At 42.7% G+C, this 16,243-nt stretch overlaps 1 protein-coding gene across 3 annotated transcripts in view; it reads right to left on the reverse strand.

Annotated features, from left to right (window-relative positions):
• Nucleotides 1-2,267, reverse strand: part of EBF1 (EBF transcription factor 1) — a 453,310-nt gene extending 451,043 nt beyond the window's left edge. Inside the window, exon 1 of one of the 3 annotated variants that reach the window (XM_036752357.1) lies at nt 1,250-2,261. In XM_036752357.1, the coding sequence (XP_036608252.1) occupies nt 1,250-1,383 (134 nt within the window). In that variant the 5' untranslated portion in view covers nt 1,384-2,261. Of the gene's footprint in view, nt 1-1,249 lie in introns of all 3 variants that reach the window. The other 2 variants (XM_036752356.1, XM_036752355.1) reach the window with 2 other exon arrangements.
• Nucleotides 2,268-16,243: the final 13,976 nt, after the last annotated feature.

Raw genomic sequence — 16,243 nt, forward strand, 5'->3', positions numbered from 1 at the left:
CCATTGTAATCCACACACCCACATTCCTGAAGTAATAAAATCTGATTTCTTCAGGAACACCTAGACAAGCCTAAAGGTCCTATGTACTGCACCCCAAAAGACACTGGAGATATGGGAGAGTGCACTCTGGATTCACATCTCTAGCTTTGCCTCCCTCACCCCACCCCCAAATACATAAACAAATATACTTTCGCTTCCCATTCAATTTACCTTGATTACTCATACTTTCCCTGACCTTCTCTAGACCCTCTTCTACCCACCTACCCTGCTTAGATAGACGATGGGAACAGCTTTGTAAGGCAAAGTTCCCAGTACTTGGCCTGACATTACCTTTTGCCATCTCTTCCTTCCCCTCATCCCCCCCCCCCCCACGCCGGACTCTGCCTGGGCCTGCCAGGTCCTTCCGTGCCGGGCTGGTGGCCTTACCAAAATAAAAAAAAAAAAAGAAAGAAAGAAAAGCAGGCCACTTCTCACACGAGACCAACATCCCAAAGAAAGGACACGGGAAACTTCGGTTGTGTTTCAGCTATGTTTGGGTCCCAGCCTGCAACCATTGCTTCCCATCCCTCTGAACTGGAGGTGGGAATAGGAAGAGGGAACTAGACTGATTTGGAAGAGAACACTGGAAGACAATTAGAAGATGTCAAAATTCAGATTGGGAGCTGGTACTGAACAGAATGAGGGAGGAAGGAAGGAAGGAAGGAAGGAAGGAAGGAAGGAAGGAAGGAAGGGAGGGAGGAAGAAAGGAAGGAAGAAAGGAAGGAAGGATGGAAGTAGTGAAGGAAGGAAGAAGTGAAGGAAGGAAGGGGAAGAAAACTGGAAGTAAGAAAAAAAAGATGAAAAGAAGGGAGGAAAACTGAGATAAAAAAAGAAAAAAAGATGGAAAAAAAAGAAAGGAAGGAGATGTGAAAAAAGAAAAACAAGTCCGAGAAGAAAGGAAGGAGAAAGAAGGAAAGAGAAAAGGGGAAGAAAGATAAAAGAAAGAACAGAAAAGAAGGAAGGAAGGAAGAGAAGGGAAGGAAGGAAGAAAGCCGAATGAAAGCTCAGACATCTCACATTCTGGTGAAACGTCTCTTCTGTACCAAAGCAAAATAAAAACAAAAACAGAGGCAGGAGGGGAAAGTGCCCGAATTGGACCCTTCGGAGAAGCTATCATCTTGCCCACTGCAGAACAGCGAGATAAACTACGCCGGAGGGAAAGGGGAGAGGAGAGAAAGCCACGGATGCTGTTGCAAAAGCCTCTACCTACCTCTGAGCGGCTGTGTTTGCATCCAGGACCCCGGCTCCCTGCATCCACGTCCGCACAGCGTTCATTCCACTGCCTAGCGGTTCTTCCTTCATACTGCTTCCACTCCTTTGGATGCTTTCCTGGATCCCAAACATGAAAACAACCTTTTTTGGGGGAAAATCTCCTCTCCCGTCAGAAAAAAAAAATTAAGGGGGAGGGGAAGGGAAAAAAAAAAAGAAAGAAAATCGCCAGCCAGAGATTTTTTTTTCGGAGAAGATGAACTCACACCGGATCAAAGAGACTTGAAAGCAAATTTTAAATTAAAAAAATAACAACAGCAATTTTTTTAGAAAAAGGAAAAATTCCAATGAAAAGGCAAAGACCAAAAAAACCGAGTTGTACGTTTGATTGTTGGGGGGGTTGTTGTTGTTGGGTTGGTTGGTTTTGGTTAGGAGTGAATTTTTTGGTTTTTTGATTTGTTTGTTTTTTTGTTTTTTTTGTTTTTTTTTTTGTAGTGATCACAAGACGGTGGAGCACTTGAGGGGCTGGAGTTTCCTTTTGTAGAGGTACCCTTCACTTGAAGAAGCAGGCAAAAAAAAACCCTCTGATGGCAGTTTAAGAAACAATAGGCTGAACTGGAGCTGCTGCAGGCTTGGCTACATCAAGTGTCATTTTCCACAGACAACAGGCAAGTTTTTTTCTCTCTCTCTTTTCTTTTTTTTTTCCTCTCCTCTCCCAACCAAAGATCTTTCTCTCCTTTCAAAGCGTGTGGATGAGGAGGACGCCGGTTGCTAGAGACAGCGAGAGACACCAGAGAAAGAGAGAGAAAGAAGGATAGAGAAAGGGGGAGGGAAGAAGAGAGAGAGGGAGAAAGACAGAGAGGGAGAGAGGGAGAGAAAAGAAAGGAGAGAGAGAGAAAGAGAGGGGTGGACCCTGGTGGATGGAGATTCTGTTTTTTCCTTGCTAAAATAGAAGTGATTTGCAGTCTTTCCCTATGGAATCCAGTTTGACTCTCCCCAGAGCTAAACACAAGCACACTAACCCCAATGGGGAGGAGGCGTGGTTCCAGTTCGCAGCACCGCCTCGCTATTTGCATAGCGTCATCCTTCCGCCCAGTCACAGCCAATCGCAGTTCCTGGCTCTGCTTTGACGCCACGCCGAGTAACACCCCCCTCATTAACATCTCCTCCTCTGGACCTCGGGGGAGATCTGCGAAAGTTGCACCCAAAGTGCCGAGCGAACCGCGCAGGCTGCTAGGCCGGTGACCGCAGGCGGGAGGGGGTGGGGACGAAGGCAGGGCAGCGGGGTGGGGGGGGGGGTGGAGGGAGTGGAGCCGGGGAGGGCTACAAGAGGGGGTTCAGCGAGGAGAAGGGGATAATTATAACAGTGTTTCCTTTGCCACGGAAAAGCCCATCAGGGCCATTAGCTAAAATATGCTTAATATGCACAGTTCCCTCTCTTCTTGCCCACCCCTCGCGATGTAACCGTGAAGACTCGCTCGGAGGCGGAGAAACTGCATCTCTCTTCGGTGGGTGCTGGTTTGTGCTTTGACGGTTCAGGGGGGATAGGGTGCAAAGTAAACAGGAGCGCAGAGCGCAAGCCTATCTGCTAGCCTGCCTGCCCTTCCTGAAGTTGGCTGTGCGCACCCCTGGACCCTCTTCCCTCTCCTCTTCCCCCCCTCTTTCTTCCTCTTGTCCCTTCTCTGTTGGGGATTGGGGGGAGGGGGGGAATGTTCGCGTTTTGGGGGATGGAGCAAAGGAGAAGAGAGACAGGAGGAGGGAGATCTACGACGGGGCCGGTCTGAGGGTTGGTGGGTCAAAGCTGCCCCACTCTCCTTTAGTGAGGCAGAATGCTCGTGGAAATAAAACTCTTTTCTATTTAAGCACATTCTGGGAGTGATGAATGTAGTGTGGCTGGACCCTATCAGAAGCAGCGGAGGCTGCTTCATTTAAACCGGGTAAAGAATGCCGCCTGCTCTCCAGTCTTATGGTCACGTTTTCGGGCTCTTGGCCCCGGGCGCATTTCACACATCTACACACGCGAACACACACACACACACACACACACACACACACACACACACACACACACACTCACTCACTCACTCACTTCTGTTGAGCAATCTCCAGCGTTTATGAATCATGAAATGCTGGAGAGAGTTTATTTCCTCCAGGTCCATTCCCATCCTCTCCTCCCTCTCCCCACCCCCGCCCCAGTTAACTGTTCTGGAGTATAACAACCACAACAATAAGCCCTCATTGTTTGTTTATTTGGTGGATGGATTTCCCCTCCCCCTTTCTTAAAAGAGGAAAATAAACAAACCCACGCCAACTCCTGCTCCTGCCATATGTCAAAAAGAGTGTGAGGTTCATTGTCTCCTAAATGAGTCTCCTGAATGTATGGGACTGGCAAGTAGAATGAGAAAAGTATTAGTGCAGTAAGATGTTTTATTCCCTTGTAATGTTCTTCGTGATTTTTTAGCTATATATAATCTCTAATCTGCCACTCAAGTCCTCCCTCACCCTATGCCTCATTGACCCCTGGAGGTGACCCTGAATTTTCAAAGTATATTATGCCACCAGAGCACAATTTCTGGCAGGTTCCATTAAGCTGGAAAAGCTTCCAGTTGGGCCATGTGGCAAGTGACTAGACGTCTGTTCTCTGATGACCAGTCAGCCTAGAAGGCCAGTCACCAATTAAGGATTTCTTTTGGTCTAATTTGAATACAGTCTACTAAATTTAGCTTAGTCATGTTAAAAATCTTTGTTGGTGTAGGTGGTAACCACACTAATGAAATCACAGATTTGGAGGTAAATACTAAAAGAGTAACCTGGAGTGAACAATGAAGACTACAACGGTTTCATTACTTATTCAAAAATTATTCCATGACTTGCTGGCTTCTGCTGAACAAAACGAGGGGCCTGAAATCCAAGTTCACTTCCTTTTTCTTACTTCAACCTTTGGTTTGGAAACCCACTGAGGAGAGTGTCTGAAGGTGTATCAACCTCATACTTCAAGGAGCTGTAGTTACTTTAATGTGTGTACTCCTTTGACCAATCAAAAACATTCGATAACTTAATAAATGGTATTTGAGATTCACAGTGGTCCAAGAATTCATCACCCCATGTCCAACCTCATAATAAGTCCATCTGAATGAAACTGTGCTAGTCCTTTCACAATACAAAGTCAACAACAGTTTGTGCTAAGAGCCTTTCCTGCTTGGTTGAACCTACAATAGCTTGCTTGCACTCTAGAGCCGAGGGTTACTAACCACCATGATGAGGCATTGGGATAGGACTTTATTAGAGAATTTATATACATATTTAGAAGTACTGAGCAGTTTCCTCTCTGTCTTTTTCTCTCTGTGTGTCTGCTTTCTCTCCCTCTTGTCTATCTCTTTCTCTCTGTCTCTGTGTCTCTATTTTCTCTCTCTGTCTGTGTGTGCCTCTCTTCCCTCTCTTTCATCTCCTCTCTCATGTCCCAAGGGAGTCCCCGAGCAGAGCTTGGGAATACTTATCCAGCTTGAAAGGAGGGGAATAGCCCTCCCCTCCTTGATTGTATTACCTAGGCCAGAGTTTTCAGATCCACCTGAGACCCAGGGAAACAGGAGTATATGTGGAATAATTGCTCCCAGGAGCTGTTTCAATGAGCAGCACCTATTGTCCTGACTTTCAGTTGCTGATGTCCTAACTGCAGGCAAACACTGACCTGGCTCTAAGCGATCTGGGAGTCCTTTTCCTCTCCAGGCTATAGCCATACCAAGTACTGGCTTGGCCGTTGTTTTGCTCTCTCAGCAGGAGACTCAGAAGAGAGAATATCCCACAACTTGTTGAAGCCGAATGATTAACACTAGGGGGAAAGAGGAAAGACCCAAAAGTTCTAAGCCCTTGCCAGATCCCTAGAATAGGCAACAAGAACAGGACTGAGACTCAGAGTCAAACAGCATGCCAAAATCTCGAAAGAAGGGCATTCTTGAAGGAGGCAATCAGTAGGGAATATCCTTTTGCTTTCAATTCAATTCTAGAGGTTGAGGATACAAAGAAAAACAGCTTTAACCCTCAAGAAGCTTACATTCTATTGGCTCTCAAAATAGCTCCAGCAACCTAGAAGTAAGAAAGAAAAAAGTGAGAAGATATAACCTTCACACCCCAATCCTCTCTCCCCCAGGTTATCCATGTAAACTTGAGAGATAAGCTTGGAGGTAATTATTTGTGTAATTTAGGCTATAGGGAAGAGAAGAATTCTCTTGCTATGCAGGGGGAATTTCTGAAAAATTACTGTTTCTTTATAGAAATTGTTGTGCCTCTGTACTTTACAGAGGATTAAGTGTATGTTTTGTTATAGTCAACCAGAAAAGACTTGACTGCCAAATTTTGTTCACAGTTTTGCTTCTGGGTGTCCTTGTGCCTTTAACCTGGATTGCTTCTCACTGTAATAAGTATCTAAGGGAGGGATAGAAAAGGACAGAAAACTGAAAGTGTCTGATAGACCTTAGAAAAAGTTCTTTTTTACTATGAATTTTAACAGGCTATTGAACTACCAACTGCAACCTTACTAGTGATAATTATAATAAATAAGCTTAAAAGTTATTAATTTTACTTTACTTGTGGGTGGTTAGTAATGATAACTCTTTTGCATAATGCTTTGATATATTTTAATGTATTTAATGTATTTTCCTCATAAACAAACTATCTGTGAGTATGTCATACAAGTATTATTATTCCCATTTGACCAATAAAGGAAACTGAGACTACGAATTGAAGTGACTGACCAGCAAGTAAGTATCTTAGATTTTGAACCCTATGTTTGAACCCTAGTCTTTCTGACTTCAAGTAACATAATCTCCCTCAGAGTTCAAATCCTGCTTCTGACACATATTGACTGTGTGACCCTGATCAAGTCACAACCTCTCAGTGCTCTATAGGCAACTGTCTAAAACTACAAGTTGCAAAACAGTTTCTGATGTGCTTTAGTAGAATGAGTTTCTACTAAATTTCTTCTAGGCATTCCCCATAAACCATGAAATCAGAGGAGGGGAAAAAAGATGTAATACAGAGTGTTCTAAAAATCTTAGTGCACTTTTAATAATAATAGGTTAAAACTGCATTAACACTTTTGTAATATCATGTGTAATGCATGAAAGATGTTATGTGGTGGCCAAATATATATATTATACATATATATGTATATATATATATAATGTAAGTATATATATATATACATACATACATATATGAAACATATAACAGGAAAAAGAGGTGGGTCAGTTACGTAGTACGAGACCTGTGGGTTGCCAAAATACTACAGTAGTACCCACAGAATGTTAGAAATCCTAGAGAAGGCTTCCAGCATGTTGGAGGGATCCTTTAATAAGGATTTATGAGAATACATGGGCAAGAATCACACAGAATGAGAAGGTATGGCTAGGTTCCAGTCTACGGTGATAGGGAGAGCATCCATATCAATGAGATTACTGATATTTACTGTGTCTACATGAATGTATAACATATGTATACCTACAGAATATTTTATATATGAAAGTAGGAGGAGGGAAGAGGAGAGAGAGAGAGAGAGAGGGAGAGAGAGGGAGAGAGAGAGAGAGAGAGAGAGAGAGAGAGAGAGAGAGAGAGATACTGAGGAAGAACAAGAACCCTGGGGAATAAAGAAACCTGAGTAAGTCAATATGTAGGAAAGGCCTGATCTCTGATCAGCAGAGAGTCTTTCCCTTGGAGTTTCTTCAGAAGTTATAGGTGAATTAGCACTTCCCCCACAACTGACACATACAATAGCCCAGAACTCTCATGGGATGACTGAGCAAAGCAGAGCTGAGTTGAGCAGAGCTGGCCTGCCCTGTTGAGCTGTGAGAGTATTCCCAGGTTACCAGTACCCTGGAGGAAACTGGTCACCTTCCCTCAGGGAAGCACTATTTTGAAATTTCCAGTCTCTACTTCCTTCCAAACTTCATACCTTATGTTAAATTGCCTTTATTTCAGGTTTCCATCAAATTGGCCTCTTAGTCACTATCTAAGAAATACCCAACCTAAATAGTAAATAAATAAAACTAGACAGAAACAAATGAAAACATTCTGCTCAAGGAAAAAATTCCCTTACCTATCTCTTCATGCCCAGCTAAAGGCCAACTCTGTGCCTTATAACCAAAAACCTTCTCTTACCCTTTTTATTCCCATTGAGATTTAAACAGTGAAAATAAATTCCATGGTGACTCCTATCCTCTTTTCGTTATTCCAGGGGAGGGTGAATGGGGTGAAATGTAATGTTAGGAGTATGTTTCTGGGGAATAAGTAGCTTTGGGGAAAAGAGGACGGAGAAGATATTTTGGGTGAGGTAAAGACACCCTTTCTTGAAGGCTTAGAGAGAAAAGGGGCAGGGGGAAGATAGAAAAGGGAGAGGAGGAAAGCAGGTCAGGATTTCAGGGACTGAGGAAGAAGAGGAATTGCACAAGACCCAACCCATCAATCTGGAGCTACCCAAAGTCAGTATACAGAGAATACTCAGAAGAGGGAGCAGGAATTCGGCAAACTGGGGATAGAATCGCCTCGCTTGGCTGCCTCCAGCCTAGAGGAGAGCAGGGAAAGGAGAAAGTGAGAACTATGGCAGGGGAAGGGATCTGAATAGGAGTGAAAAGCAGCCAGTCAACAACCGTAGGACAGTGGTCCTACGGGGGACAGGTCCCTGGGGGGAGTGGGGAGGGGAGTAGCAAGTGGTTCTGGGTGCCATGCTTTTTCTGGGACCCAGGGGGATGCAGGGCAGTTTCACTGGATGCTTCTCAACTACGAGCAAGATTTCCCTCGGGGCTCTGTGTCAAACGAGCGGTGAACTCGCATCCGACACTAGGCTCCTGGAAGTGCCAGCAGTCCAGAGACCTGAAGGCGCTGATGGCTGGGACCAGAGCTAGGCGCCTAAGCAAGCCTAGAATGAGTTCTCGGCGCCTTCCGGAACTTCTCCCCGAAGAAGACAGAGAGCCTTGATGCGTCTTTCCCAAGGGAAAAGGAAAGGAAACGAAGGTCCCAGGTTAGGACAAATTCATGCCATCCCTTCTAGCATCCTCTAAGGCACTTTCCTCCCGTGTGTCCAAATTCCGAGGGGAATTAAAGGCGAGAAATAGTACCCTCTTCTCCTCTACCCTGCCCCCACCAACAGGGGAAATTAACCCGTCACCTGTATGACCCCATGGCACTACTGCTGGCCCAGGCTGTCCGCTCCCCAGGGAGAGAGGCCTCGACCCGTCCCGGGGCCCCTGATCCCAGACCATCTTTCCCACCCTGAAGCATTCCACGAAATATTTGGAAGCACACACAATCGTTCACATTCATAATTCATCAGACCCAATTTCAAAGTCAAGAGACTTCAGTCCCAAGAACCCCACTCCTAATCTCCCTCTCCCTGTCCTTGCCCATAAGTCTCGGAAATTCAGGGATCGATCGGCCTCCCACTTTCTGAGCTCAAACTCCAGCCCCAAGAACTTAAAATGAATTTCTCTTCAATGTTCCTTTCTTTCCGATTCCTCCACTTCGACCTTCGACAGTTGGAAGTTCCAACCCAAAAAGTAAAATGTTTTTGTTTGTTTTATAAAGCAGCTGTGTGGACTCTGGCAAGTTATTTTACATCTGGGTGGGCCCCAATTTCCCCGTGTACAAAGTGAAGGGGTTAGACTAACTGGTTTCTAAAGTCTCTTCCAGCTTTAATATTCTTTGATTCTAAATTTCCGTCTGATTTTTTTTCGGTTCTCCCTGAGATTGAGGGTCTAGAGCGAAGAGAGCTGGGGACTCTGACCAAGAGGGAAAAATGATCACGGCTGAGTCCAGTTTTTTTTTTTTTTCGTGAAGTGGCTAGCCCCTAAGGTTGCTGAATTTGTTGCGTGTCTCTGAAACAAAGTGGCTATCCACCATCCCTCTCAACGACCTCATCGCATCCCATGTGTCCGTGCGTCTAATCTAATCCCTTTGGATGGGACTTCTCTTATCTCCTGGGTAGAAGTGATCTTTGTCCCGAACTGCACATTGAAAATCCGAACCAAACTAGCTCAACCAAAGCTAGCCCAAACAGAGAGTTCCTTCCGGAGTTGCAAAGGTGGCAGGGCAAGGGTTTGGGGTATTAAGCATTCTTTTTAAAAGTGCTAACTAACGGTCTTGCAACAGCGCCGCTATTCCTTTGATAGACAAAGAATGAATCGTGGTTTAGAATATGAGGTGGGGATAGGGTTATGATACATTTGTAGTCTAGGTGAGGACAGCACCTAGCCGTCCCTAACAGAACCAAGCTCTGTGTCGCTCGCCCCCACCCTCCGCCCCGACCCCCATGCAAGCAACAAACGCGAGCGGGTTACTCTAGTAGGCAAAGAGGCTCATTGGAAGGGTGTGGATAATAAGGGTGCTTACTGGCGCAGGCAGGGTTTTGAGGTTAGAAAGTGAAGGGGACCGCTGGTGGCCTCAGCAAGTAGAGGCTAAGAGAGTGTACGGACACAGAAAGTCAGGGCTGGGGTTAGGGGAATGGAGTGGAGGAGAGAGGTATAACGAAGAAGCAGTCCTGTGATGTAGTAGAAAGAGCACTAGAAGTGGAATCAGAAGACAGGGTTCGAATCTGCCTTGGTCACTTGTGAGCCGTGCGACCACGGGTCAGTCACTTCGCCTCTGAAAGCTTCACTTTCCTCAGTCTATACAATGGTGAAGTTAATGTCTATTGCCTCCCTCCTAGGGCTTCTGTGAGTAAAGATCTGTGTAAAGCACCTATGTAAGTTATACTACTCGTTCAGAGAAGACAATATGGAGAAAAGAAGTTATTTTCTAAGACGGTGTCTTACATTCATACATATACACAAATATAAGGGCGAGGAGGTTGAAAATACAATTGTGTGTCTACATCTAGAAAATGTTCCCCCTTCTTGAATTAGTTTCATAGTGGGTAATTTGTTTATTCGCTTGAAATAAGCAAAACAGAATTCTGCTGAGCATTGTATCTAATTTGGGAGAAAGGGACTTTAAGACACTCGTATATATAAAGAACCGCATTTAGGCCCACATGCTCTCTGTGAGGAGTGAATAAGCATATGTGGTGCTTTATGAAGGAAGGAAGGAAGGAAGGAAGGAGAAAGATGAAAAGAAGAAAGAGGGAAAAGACGAAAGGGGAAGAAAAGGAAGGGAGCAAGGAAAAATGAAGAGGAAAAGATGAAAAGAGAAAGAAAGAAGGAAAGAAAGGAAGGAAGGAAGGAAGGAAGGAAGGAAGGAAGAAAAAGAAAGGAGACAGAGAAGAGAGAGGAGAGAGAGAGAGAGAGAGAAAGAGAGAGAGAGAGAGAGAGAGAGAGAGAGAGAGAGAGAGAGAGAGAGAGAGAGAGAGGCAAAGCAAGCAGGCATTTTCCAAGTGATTTTTTTCCAAATCGCTGGGTGACTTCGAGGGCGAGGAACAATAGCACCGTCTCTTAGAGTATCATTCAAGTTAATGCTTTTGGTCTCTATAGCTCAGCTACCTTGACGCATACCAATAGCGAGCGGTCTCAGTTCTTGGGGTTCTGGGCACATAGCCCCCACAGATAAAGAGCCCCGCCACCCACCACCCGCCCACCGGGCTGCCAGAGTCATTGTCGAGTGACCCTGCCGTCACGCAGAGCGTAGTCATTAGCGAGAGCGCTAATTGGATTTGTTTCCCGTGTCCTTATTTAGAAAGTGATTGTGTTTGCATTCGGAGCCGGGCACCCAATGGGAATTAATCAAGAAAGGGGGGCAGGTGACACCCAGAGTCATCTTAGGGTTGGGAGGCTGGAGGAGGGAGTCACAAAAAAGCCCCACTAAGGCTACAAAAATGAAGGGTGGAGATAACGAATGAGAAAGGGGAGTCGCGATAAGAGCCAGGTCCATGGGTTAGAACAGATGTCCCGAATTTGTCTCTAAAGGTGCTATCTCCTCACATTAATTGAGTTTCAGACTTGAAAAACGATACATCACTCTACACGATCAGGAGAAACCGGGTCCCGGCTCTCGGGATATGGACATCTTGGATGCTACTAACAGGTCTGTCTTTGGACATCTTCGCTCAGGGCTGGGATAATGACTGGAGAGTTCAGGAGATCTGGGAGATCTGAGCTAGAGAAAGGTGGGCAGATATTCTCCCAATGAACCCAGTCGAATGTGAAACGAGTGTATCTGTGCCAGGCGTCATGTACATTCATTTTTAAAATGCAAAGAAATATTCGGGTTTGAAGGAAACTAAAGGGCCAAAGGCAAAGGCACGCGATCAGGGTGTGGAGGAGAGGCCAGGGATCAGCGCTGGCAAGGTGCTGCAAGGTCACGCTCTTCCTGGCCCCAGCCGGGCCGCGAGGAATGCAGGCATAGCGAGAGGCGTCCGCTCGGCCAGGGGCAGCCGCCAGGACGGAGCCCGGAAGGCACAGGGCTCGCCCCTCGCGCGGGCTCTGTAAGCTTTCCCTTTTTAAAAGCCCCTTCTTTGCCTTTAATATATTATGCTGAATGTGCTTATAATCGTCCCTGCTGGACAGTTCCGGGCTATTAATTGTTCCTCCCGGACAGTTTCTGATTATTGATGCTATGCTTCTTAAAGGAAAGCTTTCTTGGGTTACTTGTTTGTTTATTTATTTATTTTCGGAATCGCAATTAAAACCGTGCCAGGCCACTGAAATGATCAGTCCCCAGAAACCTTCGCTCGGAGTCAGCTTTTCCAATCCAAAAACTTAAGTGGGGAGACGTGAGGGGGAATCTTGTTTGCGTAGAACCACAGCGACACCTCGTGGACCATAAGAGCCCCTCACATTCTTTGTGCCCTCCACTCTCCATCCAAACGTTTAAGGATAGCTACCAGTGACCCTATTTGGCACTCTGTTAAAGGGAACGAAATATTCTCCCAGATCAAAACAACGTTTAGTAAGACTTGAGTTGGTTGACAAAACTGAATTTCAAGAGTAATTGATAGGAAGCTCACACTCTTGTGCTTCGGGAGTTGGCAGAGGAGGAAGAGGAGGAAGAGGAAGAGGATAACAGCTAGCATTTATATAGAACTTGAGCTTTACATACTGATTTGATTTTCACAACAACTCTCTAAAGTAGGTGCTATTTTTATCCCCATTTTACAGATGAGGAAACTGAGGAACAGGGTGAGAGGGGGAGTCAAGGAGGAGAGAGAAGAGAACCCTTGCCCAGTTAGTTAAGTGTCTGAGGCAGATTTTTGAGCTCAGAGCCTGACTCCAAGTCCTAAACTCTATCCATTCCATCACCTAACTACATGATAATGAAAATACTGTGTGAATTTGTTCAGACCCTTATTGACAAGAGCTCCGAGAACCCTTGATTCAGCGCTGAGACTGATGCATCTTCCCTGATTAATGAATGAGTTTATGTAACATTTCATACACACCAGTAGGTCCTGGTCAGGTATGATTATCTTTCTGCCTACTTACTGGAGACAAGAGATCCCTATCCCAAAACAAGGTCACCTTTAGTGTGTCTGTAGTGTATCACATCCAACATTCAGTAGCTTTGGGCCCGCAGTGGGATTGACTACTACTGGCCAATTTGATTTTCTTAGTAAAGAAGTTTGAATTACAGTATTTGGAGCTGGAATGAGAACTCAGAGATCATCTAGCTCAGGGGTAGGGAACCTGTGGCCTTGAGGCCCCACGTGGCCCTCTAGGTCCTCAAGTGTGGCCCTTTGATATTTGGGTTCTAAGGGCCACACCTGGGGACCCAGAGGGCCACATGGGGCCTCGAGGCTGCAGGTTCCCCACCCCAAACTAGCTCATCAGATTACATAGTTTGGACTGAGGACACCTGGAGAAAATTTTAACAAAAAGTTGGGGGGAATGTCCACAAGGTACATTTTCAAGTTTAATTTTCATTATTAACATTCTCTCCATCACTTTCTTGAGTCTAGACAATAAACAAAACAATAAATTGAGTCCTGATTTGTAGCATTTGCTGATTTTCAAGATGTAAATATTCACTCTGGAAATTTAACTCTCAAAATCCTGAGACTATTTCAAGGAGTCCATGAGGTCAAACTATTTTCATCATAACACCTAAATGTTATTTAATTATTAAAATGTTTTATCCTTTTCCAACCTACTATCTGTGTGAGGCTGGATTGAATGAAGAAGTAGATTGAGAATCCGGGTATCTTCCATTAAGCCAGATATTAAAGAGATCTTTAAAAAATATATAAAGACAATGTCACTCTTCTCACTAATTCTTTTTGTCTTAGAAAATGTACTTAATTTTTATGAAATTAAATTTTATATAAAATTTTTATGTTTTTATATATTAGTATGTAATAGGTTTGTTATTGGTATTTTAAATGAATTAATAAATAGTTTTAACTATCAGTTTCAATTTCTAACATGGTAAATATTGAAAGCTATGGGTGTGATAGAGCCAGCTTGAACCCTAATTCAGAGCAGATTGTTAAATTTTCGGTATGAATGTTTGTATCTCAGAAATCAGCAAACACTACAAATCAGGGTTTGATTTGTTGTTCTATTGATTGTATAGACTTAAGAAAGTGATGGGGATTTTTTTGTTTGTTTTATAGTCTTTGATTTAATATTTTATTTTTCCCCAATTAGATGTAAAAAAAACCAATTTTTAACAATTTTAAAATTTCGAGTTCCAAATTCCCTCTCTCTCCTCCCTGAGAGAGTAAACAATTTGATAAAGGTTTTACACATGCAGTCATGTAAAACATTTCCATATTAGTCATGTTATGAAAGAAAACACAAAAAAACAAAAAATAAGAAAGTAAAAAGAAATTTGCTTCCATCTACATTCAGACTCCATCAGGTCTTTCTCTGGAGGCAGGTAGCATTTTCCATCATAAGTCCTTTGGAATTGTTCTGGACCATTGTATCATTGAGAATAGCGAAGGCATTCACAGTTGATCATCATATGATATTGCTGTTACTGTATACAATTTTCTCCTGGTTCTGCTCACTTCATTCTACATCTGTTCATGTAAATCTTTCCAGGTTTTTCTGAGAGCATCTGAGAGCTCCTCATTTCTTTCAGCACAGTAGTATTCTATCACAATCATATACCACAACTCACTCAGTCATTCTCCAATTGATAAACATACCCTCAATTTCTAATTCTTTGCCATCACAAAAAAGAGCTTCTATAAATATTTGTGTACATGTAGGTCCTTTCCACTTTTTTATGATCTCTTTGGTGTACAGGCCTAGTAGTGGTATTGCTGAGTCAAAGGGTATGCACAGTTTAATTGCCTTTTGGGTATAGATCCAAATTGCTCTACAGAATGGTTGGATTAGTTCACAGTTCCACCAACAGTGCATTAGCATCCCAATTTTTCCACATTCCCTCCAACATTTATTGCTTTCCTTTTCTGTCATATTAGCCAATCTGATAAGTGTGGGGTGTTACCTCAGAGTTGTTTTAATTTGTATTTCTCTGATCAATATTTAGAGCATTTTTCATATGACTATACATAGATTTGATTTCTTCATCTGAAAACTGCCTTTTCATATCCTTTGACCATTTATCAATTGGGGAATGAATTATATTCTTACAAATTTGACTAAGTTCTCTGTGTATTTAAGAAATGAAGCCTTTGCTGTAAAGATTGCTTCCCCATTTTCTGCTTTCCCTCTCATCTTGGTTATATTGGGTTTGTTTGTATAAAACTTTTAAAATTTAATATAATCAAAATTACTAATTTTATATTTTGTAATATTCTCTATCTCTTGTTTGCTCCTAAATTCTTCCCTTATCCATAGATCTGACGGGTACACTATTCCATGGTCCCCTAATTTACTTAGGGTATCACTCCTATGTCTAACTCATATACCCATTTTTGTCTTATCCTCATATATATTGTGACATGTTGTTCTATACCTAGTTTCTGCCATACTGTTTCTCAGTTTTTCCAGCAGTTTTTGCCAAATAGTGAGTTTTTGTCCCCAAAACTTGGATCTTTGGGTTTATCTAACACAAAATTACTGTGGTAATGGTACAATGTATTGTGTACCTAATCTATTCCACTGATCCACCACTTTATTTCTTAGCTAGTACCAGATTGTTTTGATGATTACCACTTTATTACACAGTTTGGGATCTGGTATGGCTAGGCCACCTTCTTTCCTACTTTTTTCACTAATTCCCCGGATGTTCTTGAAATTTTGTTCTTTCAGATGAATTTTGCTAATATTTTTTCTAGCTCCATAAAATAACTGTTGGTAATTTGTTTGGTATGGCACTGAATAAATAGATTAATTTAAGTGGAATTTCCATTTTATTATATTGGTTCAACCTATCCATGAGCAATTAATATTTTCCTATTATTTAGGAAAATTTTATTTCCTATTTTTATTCCCTATTATTTGTGTGAAAAAATGTTCTGTAAATTTGTTTATGTAGTTCCTGGGTTGGTCTTGGCTGGTAGGCTCCCAAGTATTTTATATTTTTTATAGTTATTTAAAATAAAACTTCTCTTTCTATCTCTCGCTGCTGGATTCTGTTGGTGAAATGTAGAAATGCTGATGCTGTATGTGAGTTTATTTTATATCCTGCAATTTTGCTAAAATTACTAACTATCTCAACTCAACTCAACTCAACTATCTCCAATTTTTTTAATGGATTCTCTAAATATAACATCATGTCTTCTGCAAGGAGCTTTGTTTCTTCATTGCCTATTCTAATTCTTCAATTTCTTTTTCTTTTATTATTGCTTTAACTAGCATTTTTAGTACAATATTAAATAATAGTGGTGATAATGGGCATTCTTGACTCATCCCTGATCTTATTAGGAAGGCTTCTAACTTATCCCCATTACAGATAATGCTTGCTGATAGTTTTAGATAGATACTACTTATCATTTTAAGGAAAGTGCGATTTATTCCTATGCTCTCTAGTGTTTTCGATAGGAATGGGTGTTATATTTTATCAAAGACTTTTTCTGCATCTGTTGAGATAATCATATGATTTCTGTTGGTTTTATTATCGATGTGGTCAATTAGGCTGATAATTTCCTTAATATTTAACCAGT

Source organism: Trichosurus vulpecula, chromosome 3 (genome assembly GCF_011100635.1).
Source record: "Trichosurus vulpecula isolate mTriVul1 chromosome 3, mTriVul1.pri, whole genome shotgun sequence".
In the NCBI taxonomy this organism is placed as follows: domain Eukaryota; kingdom Metazoa; phylum Chordata; class Mammalia; order Diprotodontia; family Phalangeridae; genus Trichosurus; species Trichosurus vulpecula.